The sequence below is a fragment of the Propithecus coquereli genome, unplaced genomic scaffold (genome assembly GCF_000956105.1).
Source record: "Propithecus coquereli isolate 6110/MARCELLA unplaced genomic scaffold, Pcoq_1.0 Scaffold572, whole genome shotgun sequence".
Lineage (NCBI taxonomy): Eukaryota > Metazoa > Chordata > Mammalia > Primates > Indriidae > Propithecus > Propithecus coquereli.
In genome coordinates, this window is record NW_012151641.1 from 1 (window position 1) to 19,315 (window position 19,315).

The window sequence follows — 19,315 nt, forward strand, 5'->3', positions numbered from 1 at the left end:
GGATGGAGGATGGATGGAGGATGGATGGAGGATGGAGAATGGATGGATGGAGGATGGAGGATGGATGGAGGACGGATGGAGGATGGATGAAAGACAGATGGAGGATGGATGGAGGGTGGGATTAAGAGGTGAAATTACTTGCCTATTTAGCAATTAATATTCTTTTGAGGACTTTGCCACAGAAATTAGAACTCTGCCCCAAATGAGATTTAGGATTTATCTATGGACTCTGCTTCTTCCCCAAAACCAAGGAAGGGGGAACCCCTAGCATCTTGGTGTGTCTAAGAACAACAGCCCCATCCCCAGTGAGGGTACAGAAGAGCAGAAAGATAGAAACTCCAGGGACGAGGACCACGTGACTGGAGGTGTCACTGGCTGGAGGAGTTGGGGTGCACGCAGCAGAGGCCCTGATGGGCACAGGAACGATAGGAGAAAGGAGTGGGCATCTCCCATGCCCCAGGGGTCCCGCTGCAGGCGGGCCTGGGCCCTGGGGAGGGCCCCGGGCAGGACGGGTGGGGCCTGCAGGGCTGGGGGCCGAGGGCGGGCAGGGTGGCGGGCGTGGGCGTGAGGAGGCATGCACAAGTCAGGAGAGCAACATACACTTACGGCGTTATCCCCCAGGATGTCCAGCTTCTTCATCAGCTCCGGGACCAGGATGTCCTAGGGGCGAGGAGAGGGACAGGTGGAAGGTGAGTGGCTGCAGGGGTGCGGTGGGGCAGCGGGGTGGGGTGGGGCGGGGCTCACCGTCACGCCTTCGGCCTCGCAGTACGCCTGGAGGGGGCTCTTCCCGTCCACGAAGGGCGTGTGGTGGAAGTTGATGGCGGGTGACTTCCTCTCCCTCTCCTAGGACAGAGCAGAAGGCTGGGCTCAGTGGGCTGTTCCCTTCCCGTCCCCTCCCTCCGAGGGGGCTGTGCTGGGGCCCGAGGACACCGGCCAAGCTCACCGAACAAGGAGTCAACACAATTGTTTCTGCCCCCCCCGGGCCAGCTGTGCGGGGCAGAACCCTCATCAGACGTGCTCCAAGAAAAGCCCAGTGGACTCACTGGCCCCAGCCAGGCTGTGGGTTCCGGCTCCATCCCACCTGGCCGCGTGGCCCTGGTGGTCCCCAACCCAAGGCCACTTGCTCATCCACCAGCGACTCCCAGGGGCTGCTGGGAGGCTCGAGGGGAGGCTGCAGGCCGAGTGTCAACCACAGGCCTGGCCAGCGCGAGCCCCTTGGGGACATGGGCTGGTGGTTCTGCCACGTTCCTCACAGCAGGACCACGTGCAGGAGCCCAAGAGGCCCAGGGGACGGTCACCCACATGGAGTGGCCAGGAGGACTCCGGGGCAGATCCGTCTGGGCTCTGAGTCGGGTCCAGCCATTGAACCGGGATGGTGGCCCTGGCGCTGTGTGGGGTGGCCAGGGGGGCGGCACCTGCAGGGCCACTTCCTCCTGGCCTGGCAGTGGGAGGTGAGTGCAGTGACAAGGCCACCCACACCCGGCCCGATCTCCCCCGCAGAAACCTTGCCCACCCTCCCAGCCATGCAGGTCACAGCAGAGGGTCTAGGGCGAGGGGCGGCAAGGCCCAGCCAGAGGGTCCCTGGTCACCGCGTGGCACCCACTGCCCCCCACTCCGGGGCTTCTGTGAGCAAGAAACGAGCATCTGCCGGGCTGATGGCTGAGGTTGGGCATTGTCCCTGCTGCGAGTTGTCACCAGATGCAGCTGCCGCAGCCACAGGGACAAGCTGAGGACACTGCCCTGGTATCTCGGGCCCCACAGGTCTGGATGTGACACCAGCGTTGTCATTTATCCTGCTTTTGTTGGCCCTTCACGGCACGGAGCTCTGCGGCTTGCATCCCTGGGTGGCAACGCCTTGCCCGGCTGGCCCAGTCCATCGAGGGATGTGCGGGTCCAACCTGGCCTCTTGGGTCCGTGTCCCAAGACCCTTGCGGGTTGGGAGGCCCGAGGACAGGAGCCCCCGTCACAGCGCACGGCGGCGCCGGCCCTGAGCTGGAGCACCCTGGCACCACCGCTCCCGGCAGCAGGTACCTCGAGCTCCAGGATCCTGAACTCCAGCAGCTCGTTCTGGTCTCTTCCGTCCTGCACCTCGTGTCTCAGCCGAGCCTCCTCGGTCTCCATCTGTCGGATCTGTGGGAGAGACGCTGGTCGCGGCGAGGAGTCCTGCCTTCTCACCGGAGGGCGCAGGGGTTGACTCCGGACATCTGGACGGCTGCTGGCCCCAGCGCTGGCCCTGTCACATGTGGCCCTGAACCCCTACTCCAGCCTGAGTGCGTCTGGGTCCATCTCGGTGAGGCTGGGTGACCCCCCCCCTTGGTTAAGCAGGGCTGAGGCTGGACAGGGAGGGCTGGGCGCAGGGCGCAGGGAGCCCGGGGAGGTGGCGCTGAGGCTGCCAGTCTGAGCAGGGCCGGGCGGGGGGCGGTGTTGAGGACGACGGTCTCCGAGCCACTCCCTGGTGCCCCTTGGAGCCCAGGCTGTGCCCCATGGAAGGGCCGGGGGCCACCGCTGCCTGGCTGCCTTCCAGAATTTACCTGGTTAGTTAAGGAACTGTTTAAACTGAACCAACAAGTGAACCTGATGTGGGAGTCCCCCCTTCCAAGGGGTGGGGTGGCACGGCTGCCGCTGCACCAGGGCAGGCATCTGCCAGGAGCAGATGGCTGTGTCCGCCCCACCCCCGAACTGAACTCGGGGGACTGAGGGGCCTGCGCTGATGCTCTGGGCTGGGAGAGACAAACTCGGGGCATTGGCATCCTCTGCGTGAGCCGAGGCGGTGGGCGGCGGGGTCCTTCTGCGGCCCCCTCATATGACACCGCACAGCTGGGCTGCTGTGGAGCCCACGGGACCAGGACCAGGACCCCACACCCGCCGTGGCCAGAGAAAAGCACAGGCTCTAAGTGTGCACATGAGGGACTGTGCATGCACACAAGCGTGCGTGTGTTTAGTGTGCAGAGAGCATTGGAACACGCGTGCCTTTAGGTGTGCGTGCCTTTCAGTGCACGACTCCCTGGTTTAGGAGACGGGCCGTGTCCACAGGACACACGCGGGCTCACCGCGTCAGGACGTCTCGTCTCCAGGAGCTGGGGGGCGACTGGGGGGCTCCCATGGGAGTGGGCAGCGCGGACGGGGCCCTGTGCCTGCGCACCCCCAAACCCCCACCCCCGCCGAGCGCGGAGCAGGCCTACCTTTTCCACGAGTTCCTGATTTCTCCGATACAGCGCTTGCTTCTCCTCGATCCACTTCATGTCCTTGAAAACAGAGTTGAAACAGAGATAAACACAGCTGCGGCAAACCGTGACGCCAACACTTAGACCGTGACACGGCGGGACACGAGGGGCCCCACGCCAGCCCGTGAAGCCACCACCTAGTGACAGTTCAAGTCGCGCAGACGACGCAAACCTATGACTCCTCCGTCTTCTCACAGGTCCTTGGGGGCCGCCCTGCCTCAGGAGAACCCTCGAGGACACCACAGGCCGCCACACGGCTGCACGCAGGCCCGCGGCCCCAGGCCAGGCGCCCAGAGGCACACGTGGACGTCACGGTGCAGGGGACCCTGGCCCAGAGCCACTGAGACCGCGACTCAGCGGCAGAGCAAGAGTCTGGACAGGTGGGGGACACTTCCCTCAGGGCGGGCTTCCGTCCACGTCACACCCAGTCCTGCGGGTGGGCGTCGGGCTCTGCGCTCTACTGCGCAGCCTGTGTGGACGCCGCGCTGGCTGCACCTGAGATCCGTCTCGGGAGGCGTCCCGTGTCCTCGGCACATTCTTGCACCAAAAGGCCTCACATCCATCCCCCACTGGCAGCATTTTTGAGTATAAAGCGTCAGGAGGAAACTCAGTTTCTTCAGAAACTGGACTTCATCAGAAATTTCTCCTCCCCAAAGTCATCTGTGGAATCCTGAGCAGGTTTAAAGGTGTCACTTCCGCAAATGAAGAGAGTGGTGTCCTTCTCCTCCTCCTCCTGCGTCCCAGCCACCGGCCACGCTTCTCCGGACACACAGACGGCAGCATCCGTGAGACGACTAGAGCATCGGAGGCGCCTCAGGGATCTCACCCTCGACATCTGGGGACAGGGCCTTCCGGTCCTCGGGGCTGCGCACGGCGCAGGGTGGTGCCATGCCTGCAGCCCGTATGTGCAGTGGCCCAGGGGGTGGTCACGGATGCCATGGCACTGAATTCTGGGACGGAGGCAACGTGGCACGTCTGTGGCTCATGTCATCCTCTTGTCTGTCCGCCCAGCAGTTAGCACCAAGGACGGCCGCGGGCCGGGCTCCGATGCCCTCCCACCTCGAGGACACCCTCCAGCCCAGCAGGTCGGGAGAGGCCGCTCAGGCCGCCCCACGGGGACCAGGCCCCTCCCGCCCACGGTCACGGGCTCACCTGCCCCTGCTCCGCCAGGGCCTTCTCCAGGTCCTCGATGCGCGTCTGCGCCCGCTGCACTTCTGCGTGGAGCTGCTCACGCGTCTGTAGGACGGGAGGAAAGATACGTCAAACTTTCCCTACGAGCCAGGTGCGGACGGACGGCGCATCTCGCAGACGGCGGAGGACTCTGCCTGCCTCCCTGAGAGGCAGCCATTTGCTCCCTTGGGAGAAAGAGGCGCTTTCCAAGAAGGGGAGCTCTAAGGCTTGCTCGAAGCAAGTGATCTCACCTAAAGTGTGAGGGAAACTCTGCAGGTGAATTCTGGGAGCTCCCCAGGGGAAATCCTTGCTTGCAGGAGGAAACAGAGGGAGGACCGAGCCCTGGCTGGGGCTGTGCTGCCGTCTCCTTGGGTGATGCCGGCGCACACAGAGGGGCTCTCGGAAAGGCACTGCCACCGGCGTGGGAGGCCCCCAGCCCCGGGCTCAGCCCCGCCCCGCACCTCGTGCCCCTTAACCTGCTGCCCAGAGCCCACCCCTGGCTCGGAGGATGAGCTCCGCGCTTCAGAAGTCGGCACCCGGGTTGGGAACGCCCCCCCAAGGGGGGCCGAAGGGGCCCCCCCGAACTAAATTGCCCCGGGGGGGGCCAAAGGCCCGGCCGCCCCCGCCCCCCTCGGGGACACAGAGGGAGCAGTGTGGGGGTGGGAGCCTCTGGGGGCCACTGGGCACAGGGTCCGAGGGCATTTGGCGGTACCCACCGAGCTCCGGGTCCCTGATGCGCCCCATCCGCAGATCGTGGCTCCCACCCCCACACCGGGCCTGCTCCCCTCGCCTCTGTCGTCCCCTAAAGGGTCAGGGAAGGCTGAGCAGAGGGGGTTCCAGCCAGTGCCAGCCCTGCGCTGCCAGGCGGGGAGACAGGGCCCTGGAGACCGTGGCTGCCCACAGCCCTGGACCCTGTAAGGGGCCACGTCTGCATCGTCAGTGGCCTCTCGTGCCCCCTCCACGGCCCCTTCCTTATTCCTGGGCCGCCGACGGGCGCAGCAAGGGCACCATTTCCAATTTCAGCACCGTCAGGCTGCCGGGGTCCTGCGTAGTCTACTTTCCTCATTTGTCTTTTCTGTGATTTCCAATTTTTAAAATAATCATATGGTACTTTTGTGCATCAAATTTTTCTCTAATTCTAAATGTCAATTAAAAATTTTTTAAAATGCAGTTTGGACCTTTTCACTCTCTAAGCAAAGTCTTAGAAGTTCTTTGTTTCCATGCGGCCTTCGATCAAAAGTTTCTCTGTCACGCGATGGTGAAAAGGGAAACCGAGGCTTCCTCCAGCTCCCAAACGAGGTGGGCAGGGAGCAGGAGGACGAGGCCCTGTGCCGGCTCAGGCCGGTCATGCCCGCCACGCCCAGGCCCCTGGGTCTGATGAAGACCTGAACAGAGACTTTGACTTTTTCTTTCTCCGAGGGCTGTGCAAAAATTAAGTCAAGAAATTCAAACGGGAAATGTTTAAAGTCCCCTGTTCAGCAGATGAATCTCGTTTCCAAGCCAGAGGAGGGAAAGTCACCTCCATGGACAGGTGCCCGCCGGGAAGGGCTGGGGGGCACAGCGGGGTTCGCCTTTCTTCTCACTCTCACGACAGGTGCCCAGAAAGACAGGGGGGACCCGGCCGAGTTCCCAGGGTGGTCGAGGGGACAGAGGGTGAGGCCCAGTGGCTCCCCCGGGCGGCCAGGATGGATGTCTGGGGTGTCTGCGACACTGCCCCTCACCCCAGAGGCCCCTCCTCCACCCAGCCCAAGTGGCAGACGATGGTGCCCCTGGCCCTGCAGGGTGGATGCGGGGAGCAGGCCCGACCGGGACCCTAGGCCCCACGGCCGCCCGCTCAGGAGAGTCTCACCCGTGGGGGACGCGCCCGTCTCCCTGTGAGGTGCGCCAGCCACGGAGCCCACGGCAGGAGGCGGGCCAGCCCGGGACCCCTCACCCAGGGTGCTCCCCACGTGGCCTATTGCCTGCGCTGCCCCCACAGCCAGCATGGGGCGCCCACCAGCCGCACCAGCCGCATATTTGGGCATTTCCGATGCCAACGCCAGGGCGGGCCTGAGAAGCAGGGACAGGAGGGGACGCCGCTGCTCTGGCTGAGGATAAAGGCCGGGGCAGGTTTGAGCTCAACAGTTGCTGGGTGAATAATGATCTCAGCAAGTTTCGAGAACAGCTCAAATGCCCCGGCCCTCGCCCCCCTGCGCTCCCAGCCCCAGGCTACCTGAGAGCACCACAGGCAGGTGGCAGGAAGGTGACTTCCCCAGGTGCCGCAGGACCCACGCCGCCACCACGGCCCGGGGCTCTCCGGGGCCCCCACGCTCCCCTACCCGGCACCGCTCGCCCTCCCCCCGCCCAGCGGGACCCCAGCCCTGGGTCCCAGACATGGGTCTGTGCCCTCAGTGAGCGTCACGGGTCCTAAGTCACGGCAGGAGACAAGGGCCCGGCCCGCGGGGTGACGGCGCAGGTGTCCCTGCAGGGCCACGGGGCACGCGGGGTGACGGGCGCAGCCGGAGCGTCGTGGAGTGGAAGTCAGTTAGACCTTAACTTCTCGCTCTGCGTCCAGCGTCCCTCCGACCTGCTCCTGCAGCAAGGCATAGGCGCGCTGCAGCGCCTGGTACTCCATGGTCAGCTGCCGGAACCGCAGCTCCGTCTCCTCCTTGGCCGTGCCCTGGAGAGGCGCAGGACGGCACAGGCAGAGACAGCGTCAGCGCGGGCCACGCGCCGCACACCTCCCCGGACCGCGGGGCACCCGGGCTCCCCACGTTCCCCAGCGGGTCTGTCTGTCAGCGTGAGGAGCCCGTCGCCACCTCGCAGGGAGGGCGGCTGCCCAGGGACCCAGTGACATCTGGACAGAGGTTTCCCTGGGGACATGAGTCCCGGGGTGCAGGCCGGGCCGGCCCCTGCCTGCCAGCCTGGCTGCCCCACCCACACCCTCCACTGCCGGCCGGCCCCACACGCGGCCCTGCTGAAGCGCGTCCGGGCAAGAGAGCCGGGCCGTGCGCGAGGGGTGAGGATTCCCGGGCAGCACCGCTCCTCCCAGGCCCGTCCTCCCAGGCCGGCGCCTGCAGACTCAGCCCTGGCTGGGGTGACACCTGCAGCCGGGGAGAAGGCAGCTGGAGGGGGCTCTGCTGCTGCCTTCGCAGGGCCCCAGGGCACCCAGGGTGGGGAGGGCGGGCAGTGCCCAGGCTACACCGAGCCTGGAAACCCGACCCAGCCGGTTCCCTGCCCCGCCCAACGCCCCAAGGCCATGGTACATCTTGGATCTCCAGGTAGGGCTGCAACCACCGAGTGGCCCCTGGGCATCAGCTGGGGGAGGCCCAATCCCTGGCCTTGACTGTGGGCCTGGTCAGGGACCCGCACCCCTGGTCCCACAGCCACGGGGCTGGGCCACGCCGTGGCTTCTGGCCCTGGGGCTGAGACGGCGGCCTGGACGGGAGGGTGGCCTTGGTTCTGGAAGAAGGGGCTGTGTCTCTGTCACAAAGAAAGCTCCCACTAGACGTCTCTGTTGCCCTGATTGCTCTGGGCCTTGGGACTGATCTCCGGTGGGAGCCCCGGACCCCTCTGCAGAGGGCGCGGCTCAATGGCGGGAGGGAGCATGGCGGGCCCTGGGTGGGAGCCGGGGCAGCCGCACCCCTAGCGACGCAGAGGGCAGGAGCCGGACGCACACAACCGGACCCCACCTGGCCTCAGTATCCCCGAGGGCTGGTCCTGCCAGGAGCCCGCTGGCCGGCAAGCGGGGACCTGCCGAGGGAAGACCCAAGTTACCTCGTCCAAGTCATCGTCAGGGGTGCACGGGGTCTGGTCCGTCCGGTCCGTTTGGTAAGAGACAGAAGAACCGTCGGATTCCAGGGATGCTTCCTCGTCGTAACCGAAAAAGGTCTCCACGATGACCGGCTTGTGGCCAAAACGCAGCGTTAGTGCAAACCCAGGCCCAGGCGGCACCCCCCACCCGGCCCTGTCCCGCCTCCTCTTCCTGGAGCCCTGCCTGGGGGCCCAGCCACGAAGTGACGCCCACCGCACGGCCCCACCCTGCCCCGGCCCCATCTCCGTCCCAAGGGGGCGGCGGGGAGCAGGCCGGGGCCTGCGGACAGGAGGGCCCTGGGTTCGACCCTCATGGTGGGGGACAAATGCTTTCGTGGGGACGAGGTCTCTGCAGTTCCGAGCGCGGCGGCGCTCAGCGGTCGCCACCGGTGCCCAGCGGGACGCACGGAGCGGACAGCGCACGGGCCCCGAGGCAGGGTCTCGTCTCCAGTAAAGCATTCCTGTTGTAATTTTGAAAATGTCAGTCTTGACAGATCGGAATGAGAGCAAAGCCACAGATGAGTCCTGTACCAGCCGGTCTGCGAGGGCCTGCCTTTGGCGACCCTGGTCCACCCCTCGCCCCTGCCTCCACGAACCTCATGTTTCCTCTCTTAGGTTTAGAAATGTCACAAAATCCAAAATCCTGCCACCTCCTCTCAGTCACACTCAAGGTCCCCTTCCTTTCTCAGCCCCCGGGTCTCCCTGCTGGTTCCTCTGCCGGAACCTTCCAGCAAAAATCCTCCCTGGGGCCCCCAGACCAACCTGGACCCCACAGACAAGCCTCTGGCCCCTCTGCTGTGTGCGCCTCCCCAGACACCCGCGTCCCGCCGCGGCCGGCCTCGCAGGGCTCTGCCACCTCGCCTGGGGCAGCTTCCCCTGTTCCCAGCTTCTCCCCGACTCCTCACGGAACCTTCCAGACTTGGGCAAATGCACGAGCACAAACTGGAGGTTCTTTTATTAAACGCCCAGTCCGCTGCCGGCCCCTCGGTCTCTGATCATCACACCCCGACCAGGGCAGCGGCCCGGCCTCCTGGTCACCACGTCCCGTCAGCCTCCCTCTGGACGCCCGCCGCTCCCTCTGCCTCCTGGGCCCTTGCCCGGCTCCCCACAGCAGCCTCAGTTTCTCCTCCAGGCACACCCTGCCGAGGCCGCTCGGGCCTGCGGCGTTCACAGACGGGCCCGGCCTGTCCCGCCCTGGCTCCCAGCCTCTCTGTTTGACGTGCCTCCCCCGGTCCCGGCAGCGCCTGGGCAGCCATGAGCAGGACACACACGCCGCGGACCCCCCACCCCTCCTGCCTCCGCCCCTCCAGGTAACTTCTAAATGCCCTGAGATGGCCCTCGGGAGCGCGAGCGCCCAGCCATTGTGACTAAGGAACGTCTGGAAGCCGTCAGCGACCATCGCTGACTGTGTGAAAACAAAACAACACACACGTTTCGCACAAAGCGGGAGGTAAGTCTGGTCCTTTGGGACATTCTCCAAAAGCTCCCTTAATAAAAATGACAAGTTCATCAAAAAGGACCGTACAGAAATTATCCCAGGTCTTCAGATTTCCTGGGGGCATGGCTGGCCCCGGGGGCCGTGGTGCAGCGGCCGGGGACAGTGAATGGCGGGGCGGCCCGCATGGCGCAGCAGACTGAGCCCAGCACTGCGCGTCTGCAGACGTGGGGGCTCAGCCTCGCAGGGGGCGGTGGGAGACCAGCCCCCAGGGCCGGCCCTCCACCCCCCACCACCGACGCCAGCACTGCTGTTGGTATCGTTATTAGGAATTCCCAGCTTCTCTCGGAAACGTAAAAGAAATGTGGTTGGATTTCTAAATTTAAAATTACAAGCGGAATGTTTTCTTTGGATCCTATTTTGGTTGTTTCACAGTAACAACTTTTAGAAATAATAAAAATGATCTCCTTTCCATCTCCAAAGGAGGAGATCTGCTCCCGGGAAGTGGGTTTTCGCGGCGCGCGCTGACACACACTCTTTACCTTGGGGAGTTTCGCCATTTTCTTTCTTTGCTTCCGGTATCTTAAAAGCTTATCCCGCTCCTGCGGAAACCAGGGGAGAGAGTTTTTTGCTTCAAAACCACGGCTCAGTGTTTCCGTGTCATCACGTGGACTGACACAGGACATGGATTCGGGCTACATGGAACAGAGGCCTTCCCTCAGGGTCCTGCTCTGGCAGCCTGCGGACCCCCCCACCCCCCTGTCAGGGCCCATGTGGCTCTGGGCCGTCAGCCGTCCCCAGGTCCCCTTCCGCATGCGCTAGGAGGCAGGTGACCGGAGGGCACAGGCGGGAATGGGCAGCTCAAGGGGGGCCAGTGGCCCAGGCCCCTCCGCGCCCTGCAGGACGGCGCCGGCCCCTGTGTGGAGGCCGACGCCCTCCCACGCGTAAGGAGGCCAGTGACCTGCTTCTCTCCAGGGAAGCTGCGCTGTGTTTCCCGGCCATGGGAGTGACCCAGCCAGGCCGACGCTGCCTGTCCGTGCCGCCCCCGGGAGAAGCCCGGGCGGAGGGAGTTCCCGGGGCGGGCGGCTGCCTGGCCGGGCCTCAACTACGACGCAGAGGGAGGCCGGGCGTTCTCGGGCCCCAGTGCAAAGCCCTGGTCAGGCAGCGCCGTGATGGCAGCCAGTCTACCCTAACGCGGTTCTGTCTACACAAGGCGCCGTCAGCACGGAACAGGGCCCGCGGGCAACTGCCCTGGGAAACAGGAGCCTCGCACACGCGGGGAGACACAGACCGGTACTTACTAACACGCTCTTCACGTAGCCGGCGGTTTCAAGGGTCTAGGAAAAGAAAACAGCACGTCATGGAACCGCTGCCGCAGGCTTAAGACCCCCGGAGGGGCCCCCGAACCTTTGCCGTGTCCTAACCGCCACCCGCACCCTCCTGGCAGCCTCCGCCTCCCTCGGCCGCTGCCCGGGGGGCCCTGCTCTGGGTGGACGGGCGCATCCCTCGCTCGGCAGCAGGAGAAAGGGGCCTTTTGGAAACAGAAATCGTGAGCGTTTGCGATTGGCCGAGGCCTTGCCCCGTTCCTGCTATTTCCCTCGTGAACTCTCGGTGTCGCCGAGATGGGCAGTCACTGCGTAACCGGACGAGAAACAAGCGCAGATCTCAGCGCGCAGCCCGTGGCGGGCAGGGGGTCCCTCTGTGTCCCATCTCACGGTTCTGTGGAGGCGGCTTCAGTCACTGGAGACAGGTCAGCGCCTCCCAGCTGCGTGCGCTGGTGACACAGAGGGACTCTGCCGTCCCTTCCAGAGGACGCAGAATGGCCGAGGGCAGTGCGTTCTGAGACGACCTCACTGCGTCACCAGTCGCGATCCCAGCACGATGCGGAAGGTGCCCCAAACGGAGATAACTGAGGGACAGTTTCAGGAAGGACTATTTGCAAAACCGTGTTGGGTGCAGGGGCCACGGGGTGGCCCTGGGGTGGGCTGGAGGGTGCCCCAAAAGACGTGCCCACGGCCTGCTCCCCAGACCTGTGAATGTGACTCGATTGGAAACAGCGTGTTTGCAGGCACAGCTGAGCAAGGACCCGGAGCCCACCTGGTTGGGCCTCAACCCAGGACTGGTTGCTACGAACGACACAAGAGGACGAAGCCGTGACGTGGCCGACGGCCCCAGAGTCTGCGAGGTGGCAGAGAGGATCCTCCCCGGGAGCCTCTAGGGGGAGCGCAGCCCTGCCACAGCCACGGTTTTGGACTAGTGGCCCCCAGAGCTGTGAGAGGATAAACCGCCATTGTCCTGAGCCCCCCCCCGCCCCGTGTGTGCTGATTTGCTACGGCAGCCCAAGGAGCGAGCACGGACAGCACCTCTGGGGCCTGGGCAGCCAGAGGGACGTGATTCGGAGATCCAGGGAGAGGCTAGTGCAGGGAGGGCCGCCTCGAGCAGCAGCGGCACGGGGGACCCAGCCCGAGTGGCCCCACAAACGCCAGCCCACCCTCCCCATCTCCTGCCTGGCTCCCGGGAGCCAGGGGCGGGCGGGCGTACAGCCCACCGGTTACCTTAGAAAGCTCGTCTATGAGGTTTTGCTGCTCGACGATCTGAAGTTTCAGGAAATCAACTTCTCTTTCGTCTTGACTTTGATCGAGGTCGTTTAAGGAGCTGGGTCTCCGTATGATCCCGGCCCTCTGTCTCTGCAACACGGAGCGGACCATGTCTCAAGGCGGGGAGGGCAGCGCCTGACTGCGTGTGGGGAGCTGGGGTCTTCCCCTCCTCCTGCATGAGCCAAGCAGGTGGCTGCCCCACGGCTGCAAGGCCGGGGCCCCCTGCCCAGCCTCAGAGCCCCAGGGGAAACTGAGGGCTCTCGGGCTCCTCTCCCACCAAGCGCGTGAGACCAGACGCCCGCGGGAAAGGCCTGGGCTGCGGCCCAGGAGCTGCCATCTTGCGGCATCACACACAGAGACGCAGAGGGGACGGCCACCCCCTGCCGCTGGCCGCCCGGCCCCCGCCCGGCCCCTTACCATCTCTATGTTCTCCTGGGTGACAAACTTTAACTTGTTTTCCATCCGACGCAAAGTGTGGGACAAATCTTCATTTTTCCGAGTAAGGCGTTTGTTTTTATCCAGCAACGGCTTATACTGACTCTCGGCCTCTCTTAATCGCTTTAACTGCGAGACAAAATCGATCGTACGACCTGACGCTTTCAAGTACCAGAGAACCGACAGCTCTCCACACAGAGTCAGCACCCCGCCCGGAGCTCCGGCCGCCGCAACGTGGTTACCGACCCGCTATTTGGAAGGAGGCAACTTCAGTCCCTGCTGCCTGGTGGCGTCCGCCCGCCTGGCACCCAGGTGACCCCGCGCTCAGGCTGGGCTGCGCGTCGCCAGGGGCCATGCCGGGTCCCATCCGCAGACAGGAGAAGCTGAACACAGCAGCCTGGGGCCCGCGCGCCACGTGCCAAGGAGAGCCGCAGTCAAATCGCCGGCGCACTGGGCCATTCTCAACACCCTGAGCCGCTCACGCCCTCCAGGAGCTCAAAATCCCAGGGGTTATAAGGACTGACGGTGTTGGCCCCACCCAAGGGCCGTGTCCTCACCCATCCCGGATGCCGTGCAGAATGGGGACACTTTCCCCAGCCGCAGAGAGCAGGGATCTGCCAACCAGCACTGGAGGGCCGCATCTGGCTGCCCACCACCTGTTCTGCTAATAAAGCTTTACTGGAACACAGCCAAGAGCCCAGACGCAAGGCTGGCCCTGTAACCACCCCTCCTCCCTTCCACAGGAACTCGGGAAGTGGAGGCCCCACCCCCTCCGCAGCCATAAACTCGGAGGATCCAAGAGCCACCCACACTCACCAGCTCATTCCTCTCCTCCGACAGCAGGGCGTTGCGGTCTTCCAGCTTGCGGATGATCGCGCTCAGCTCCGCGATTTTAAGTTGGAAGCGCCGGGCATCCTTTTCATCCAACTGCTGTTCCTAAAACAAGAATCAACTGCAAATAACCGTTCCTAGACACAGGCGGGGAAAACCCTCGCAAATCCCAACACGCTAAGGAAACAAACACGCGGCGTCACCATGGCCTTGGCTTCCAACGGCCGCCAGGGGAGGCAGCCCTGCCCCAACCCTCGGCCACTGCAAACTGCGCGGTGGGGACGGAACCAAGGGAGCAGAAATGTCTGGGTATGCAAATGCGGGGGGCCGGGGCGTGCAAATGCGGGGACCGCGCGTGTGGGCCACGCCGGGGGACACGCAGCCGCCGTGCTCTCCGGGGGCTGCTGCAGAGCTGCACCTGCGGGAAGGGTCTGCCCCGCCCGGCGGGGGCCGATTTTCTGGGATCGTGACGTGAGCACAGGAGGAGATACTTGGAGACTGTGAAAGGCTGGTTTCCCAAGGGTGCTCCTCGGACTGAGCTGCTAACGGGTCACGTTTGGAACCACTGGGACGTCAGTCAGAAATCAGTGACAACAGTTAATCTAGTTTCGAAATTTCTCTGGAGTTAATGGGATCGTCGATCAAGCACCAGAGCAGGAGGGGCTGGTTGTAATCCAGTTAAGCCATTTATAATTAGATTATAAAATGTTTTCTATTTTTGAAATGTCACTGTCCTAGGCCTGGCTCAGCTCAAATAGAGTTTTATCCTCAAAGCAAAGACACAGGTGTCCAGGGAGGCCCTGGATGAGACTCGAGTTCCTCATTCAACAGGTGCAGGAGAGGCCAGGGGCCCAGAGACCCCGCAGGACCACAGGGGTCCGTGGCAGGTGGGTCCCCAGGAAGTGCCAGAGCCACCGCGGAGAACCTGGATGAGGCAAGGATGGAAGCCACGGCCATGCGGAAGCCACGGCCATGCAGACGCCACGCCGCCACGAGCAGCCCGGCAGGCGCGGGGAGCGGTGCAGCCACACAAAAGCGGGTGGGAGGGTGACTGGTGACGTGAGTGCCGGGAGCCTCCACGCGAGAGGCCCGGCCAGGGATGGGACAGACGGCCTTGCCCGCGTGCGGGACGGAAGCAGCACGAGCTGAGGGCAGCCCCCTCTGCCGCCAGCCAGGGGCTGGGCGGGTCCCTCCGCAACCTGGGGGCCCGCGGGAGGGTGATGAGGCCGGTGCTCACGCCGTGTTGGCGGGAAGGAAGGGGACGCATCTGCCAGCGCTCAGAGGGTCGGGGCCGGGCTGGAGGGCACCCAAGGCCGGCGCTGGCTCAGCCTGGGCTCTGGCCCCCAGGGTGCTGCCTGCACAGGGCCGTGCAGCCACGTGGCCCCATCTGCCTGTGGGTCTGGGGGCCGGGGGGGCCTGGGGAGGTGCTTACAGGGCTTCCCGAGTGGTCTGAGGCGTCTCCTGCACCGCCTGCATGAGGAAGTTCCCGTCTGGGGCTGCCGGGGTGCCGGTCGGCCTCTCTGACCTGGGACAGCTGCTCATCTAGAGCCTCCATTTGGAGCTGCAGTCTCTGAGCGTGCCCGGCTTGAACCCCTAACTCTCTCTCCAGCACGAAGACTGCTCTGTCTTTAAACTTTATCTCCTCCATCTACAAGGAGAACAGAACACAGTCACACAGGCGCAGGTCTGCGGTCACCATGGAAACAGGCAGAGTGGCGGCCCTCACGGCGCAGCCCCCCAGTGTCTTGGGCTCTGAGACCAGAAGCAAAAGCAGAGCGTTGCGCACCGAGAGCCGGCAGCCCCACTGCCAGCTGAGGCACCTTCCTGAGGGGGCCCCCGGGGCCTGTGTGCCCCTCCCCGCGCCGTCCCGCTGGGGCTCCCAGCGTGCAGGGGCTGCATGTCCCGCAGAGCCGGGAGAAGCTGTACGGAGTCACCCACACCTGCCAGCAGGAGGGCGGTGCAGGGGGCCACGGAATAGGAGCCCGGCCTCCAAGCCCATGTAGCCCCTTCCCTGGCTGGGCCTGCTCACTGGGAGGGCCGGGCAGGTGGGGCCCCCCTGTCATCTAGGTTTGGCCACAGGGCTGGCCTGCTGTATGGCTGTTTCCAGGCAAGCCAGGCCTTCGGGGTGAGGTAGGGTTTCCCGGACAAGCAGACCAGACGGCGGTGCCAGGGTGCCCAGGTTTGACTGCCCAGGCTATCTGCTCACCGGCCAGGCTGGTGGCCATGAGGGTGGGTGGCCTTCCCACCTCCCTACCGTGCAGCCCTTTGCGCTCAGTCCACTAACAGCAGCTTCAGGAGCCCTTCCGGGTCACAGCTGCTGCCTGCCTCATCCCAGCTGCCGCAGGGACGCGAGACCAGGAGGCGGGCGCTGCACCCAGACCCGACGGAGCGGCCCAAAGTCCAAATGACAGACTTGGGCGCTCGGGCGGCGTCACTGACAGCCGCAAGTTTACAAGAAGACGAGGTCGTCAGGGATTCGGGGTGAACAGCTCGGCACGAAACACTTTTCAGCAACAGAGCAGAACAGGTATCTTGCCGCTTTACGTGCTGTTTAAAGATAAAACGAGCTAAGAAACTGAAGTTAGCTTGGAAGCAAAGACGGAGCTGCCTGATTAGCCCAGATCGTGGACTTCGGGCCACACAGGAGGCCGAGCTGAACAAGAAATCCTTAACCGCTAAACTCCCGTTTACTGGAGCACAGAGATGCTGGAAGAGGCAACACAGTCGGTTAGTGAGAACAGAGGCGAATGAACATAAAACATGAACGAGCGGCCGGCTCAGCACTCACACTCCCTGCACTTTCCTCTCATCGGGAAACAAGAAATCAAGAGCCGCGACCCAAGGACCCCACCTCCGGAGCCACCTGGCTTGGAGCAGGGGCCGACCTCGCGGCAGGGCCCCCCCGTGTTGTTAGGTGACGTGCCCGAGCGCCACCGCATGGACCACCCGGCAAGAATGCAGGGAGCTGCGGTCACCCGGGCCAGGGGACCCACGTAAGTACAGATCGGACAGTGTCCCAGAAAGTGCCTCCTAAAGCCACCGGCCCCGTGCACACAGGGTCTCTGTTAGGCTGGGAACGCTGAGATCTCCCAGCCACCCCCAGGGAAACGCTCGTCGACCGCACTCACGGGAGGCCGTATCCAACGCAGCGACACACCCAAACCTGGGTAGCAAGGTGGGAGTGATTCCAGGCCCGGCCAGGCCACACACACCACGGCAGGCAGCATAGGATTTGGGGAGTCCTGCAACCCCGCAGACACCGCACCCCCTGTGGCTCCTTGCTGCGAAGCGGATCCAGCATGTGTCTGGTGGCATCACTGCAGCCTCGAGGCTATGACATGCTGGTCCCAGTGCCCCCCGCCAGGGCTGGGGGGTATGGGGGGCTAGGCCCCACCCACACCCTCACTGATGCTGGGTGACCGGCGCTCTCCTCCAAGCACAGGGCTTCACGGCATGTGGCCCTGGACGGCTCTGTGTCACAGCCACCTGGGGTTAGTGATGGTCCCCTGTCAACAGGCAGGGGAGCCCTCAGCGCCCCAGATGCACAGAACTAGCACCCCAGGGTGGATCCGGGAACCTGCGTTTCGCAGGCACCCAGCTGGCTGTGGAGCTGACATGATCCTGGTGCTGTCCCCCAGGGCGGAGGGTGCCTGCGCGTGTGTCCTGCGACACCCATGATGTGCCTTCCTCACACAGGGTCCTCACCAACCCCCGTGCGGTCACTGCAGCTGCTCCCACCTAGGCTGGCCACACCTGGGGGTCATAGACCAGGCCTCGGCCTGGGGCATCGGCACCCCACAGCAGCTGTCCCTGGAAGAGGACCAGTGTCCTGGTCCGGAAAAGTCTCCCGAATCAGTTCCGTGGAGCCAGGACTCCTCCCCAAAGCTGGGCCTTGGAGTGAACCCCACATCTATGACAGGTGTCTTGATAGCACCTCTGTCTTCTTCCAGAGGGATCTGCCTTTCAGGGGACCCCTCCCTTCTTCTAAGCTCCTAGTTCCTATAAATGCACCTCACGGGTCAGAGACGGCTGCACCCACCAGTGGACACGCAGGGGATGAGGAACAGCCTGGTGTGTTTGCCCACAGGAGGGGCCCTGGCGGGGCCTCCCAAGTTGACGAGAGAGGGAAGGACGCGAGCACCCAGCACTCAGGGTGGAGCACGGTGGGGGCGGGAGAGGACACCAGGGGGGTGCAGAGCCCACGCGACTCAAGGCCACACCGGGAAGCAGAGACCTGCGGAGGGCTGCGTGGCTTCAGGCCGGGTCTGAGAGTGAGCGTGAAGAGGACAGATAACATTTTAGGCCAAGGAGTGAGCCGGAGCCCAGAGACACAGCAGGACTCGCTGCGAGCTTGAGAGCTCACTCCTGGGAGTTGCACCACAGGCGGGGTGCCCAGGCCCCCAGACGAGGTGGAAGAGCTGGCATTAGACTTGCAGTTCTGCAGGAAACACCTTCAACACCGAACAAAGTGCGCAGAGCAAGGGCAGCAGGCTCGGACGGGAGCACGAGGGCATCTTCCCGACTTCCGTCCTGGGAAACAGGGACCAGGCAGACAGCAGAGCTCTCCTTTTAGCAGGAACAAGATCGGAATCTGGCTGCTGGGATCTGGGGAGCAGGGGACTGGAGGGGGAACTGGCAGAAAAGGAACCCTGGAAATCTGACCTGGTCAACTCCTAAGGTGCGTGCGGGCAACTCCCAGCGGCCTCACAGAAAACGGTTTCCGAGGGTCTGGGGGCAAGTGGGAGCGTGAGTGGTTCCCAGTGCTGGGGAGACACGGCGATGCGAGCCCAGACAGGAACCCTGCGAGCGCCCTGGGCGATCAGTCGCGGCCCCGCGAAGGCGGCACGCTAGAGCCAGGACGTCCCGCAGTGAGAGCTTCACACTGAGAGGCAGCAACTGCAACAGGCCCGTCCTACGCAGCCCGAAACCAAGCCTCAGAGGGTCCCCGCGGTCTGCTGGGGACGTGGCCATCCTTCAGAGCAAACCCGACATTCTCCAGATGGTGACAACGTAACGGTAACTAACGCACAGCCTCTGCAACGCACCGCCGCCGCGTCAAGGATGTAGCAGAAATCATTAGACGCGAGGAAGCATGGAAAATACCCAATAACGAAGACAAAATAGTCAATAAAAGCAGAGCAAAAGATGGCGAGAGTCAGCCAATAAGAAATAATTATGATGGGTAGAGACAGACCCAGAGATGATGATATTGAAGTTGGCGGATAAGAACTTTAAAAAATTGTTATTAATACACTAAAAATAATCAATGAGATTAATGCATTATTTTAATAGAGATAGAAAATAAATAAAAATAGAATTCGAGTGGGAATTAGAATCTATAAAAAGAAATTAAGTAGACACTCAAATTCTACATATAATATCTAAAATTAGGAAATCACTGGAAAGGTTTAAAAGCAAACTGGACACGGTAGAATCACAAAGCCCAGATAAACCCACAGAAAATATCCAACTGAAGGGAAAATGAGGGCACAAAAGGGAAAAGAAACAGGAAAATAAAAGAATGGAGTTTAAGAGAAATGTGAGATACAGTTAAAATGTCTAACGTATTTAACACAAGTAATTAGAGTCCCAGAAAGAGAGGGGAGGAAAAGTAACATTTGACTAAATAACGGCCAAGAATTTTCCAAGTCTGGTGAAAGACATCGCCTCAGATTCAAGAAGCTTGGCTGGCCCAAGAAGGGTAAAAAAAAAATCTAGAAAAACACACCTAGACACTTTATAGTGAAATTGCTGAAAACCAAAGATCAGGAGAATATCCTAAAGAGGACAGGAATAAAGACAAATCGTCCTAGAGGAGCGGCGGGAGAGCC

General features: G+C 63.0%; 1 protein-coding gene across 1 annotated transcript in view; it reads right to left on the reverse strand.

The window, feature by feature from the left end:
- Nucleotides 1-606: 606 nt before the first annotated feature.
- LOC105821406 (janus kinase and microtubule-interacting protein 3-like) overlaps nt 607-19,315 on the reverse strand; it is a gene marked incomplete at its 3' end in the record, with an annotated part of 45,209 nt that continues 26,500 nt past the window's right edge. Inside the window, exons 3-15 of the mRNA XM_012658109.1 lie at nt 14,917-15,132; nt 13,470-13,589; nt 12,636-12,782; nt 12,177-12,308; nt 10,923-10,958; nt 10,164-10,223; nt 8,151-8,279; nt 6,925-7,053; nt 4,377-4,460; nt 3,183-3,245; nt 2,032-2,130; nt 745-843; nt 607-660 (exon numbers count right to left, since the gene is read on the reverse strand). Coding sequence (XP_012513563.1) covers nt 607-660; nt 745-843; nt 2,032-2,130; nt 3,183-3,245; nt 4,377-4,460; nt 6,925-7,053; nt 8,151-8,279; nt 10,164-10,223; nt 10,923-10,958; nt 12,177-12,308; nt 12,636-12,782; nt 13,470-13,589; nt 14,917-15,132 — 1,368 coding nt within the window. The remainder of the gene's footprint in view (nt 661-744; nt 844-2,031; nt 2,131-3,182; nt 3,246-4,376; nt 4,461-6,924; nt 7,054-8,150; nt 8,280-10,163; nt 10,224-10,922; nt 10,959-12,176; nt 12,309-12,635; nt 12,783-13,469; nt 13,590-14,916; nt 15,133-19,315) is intronic.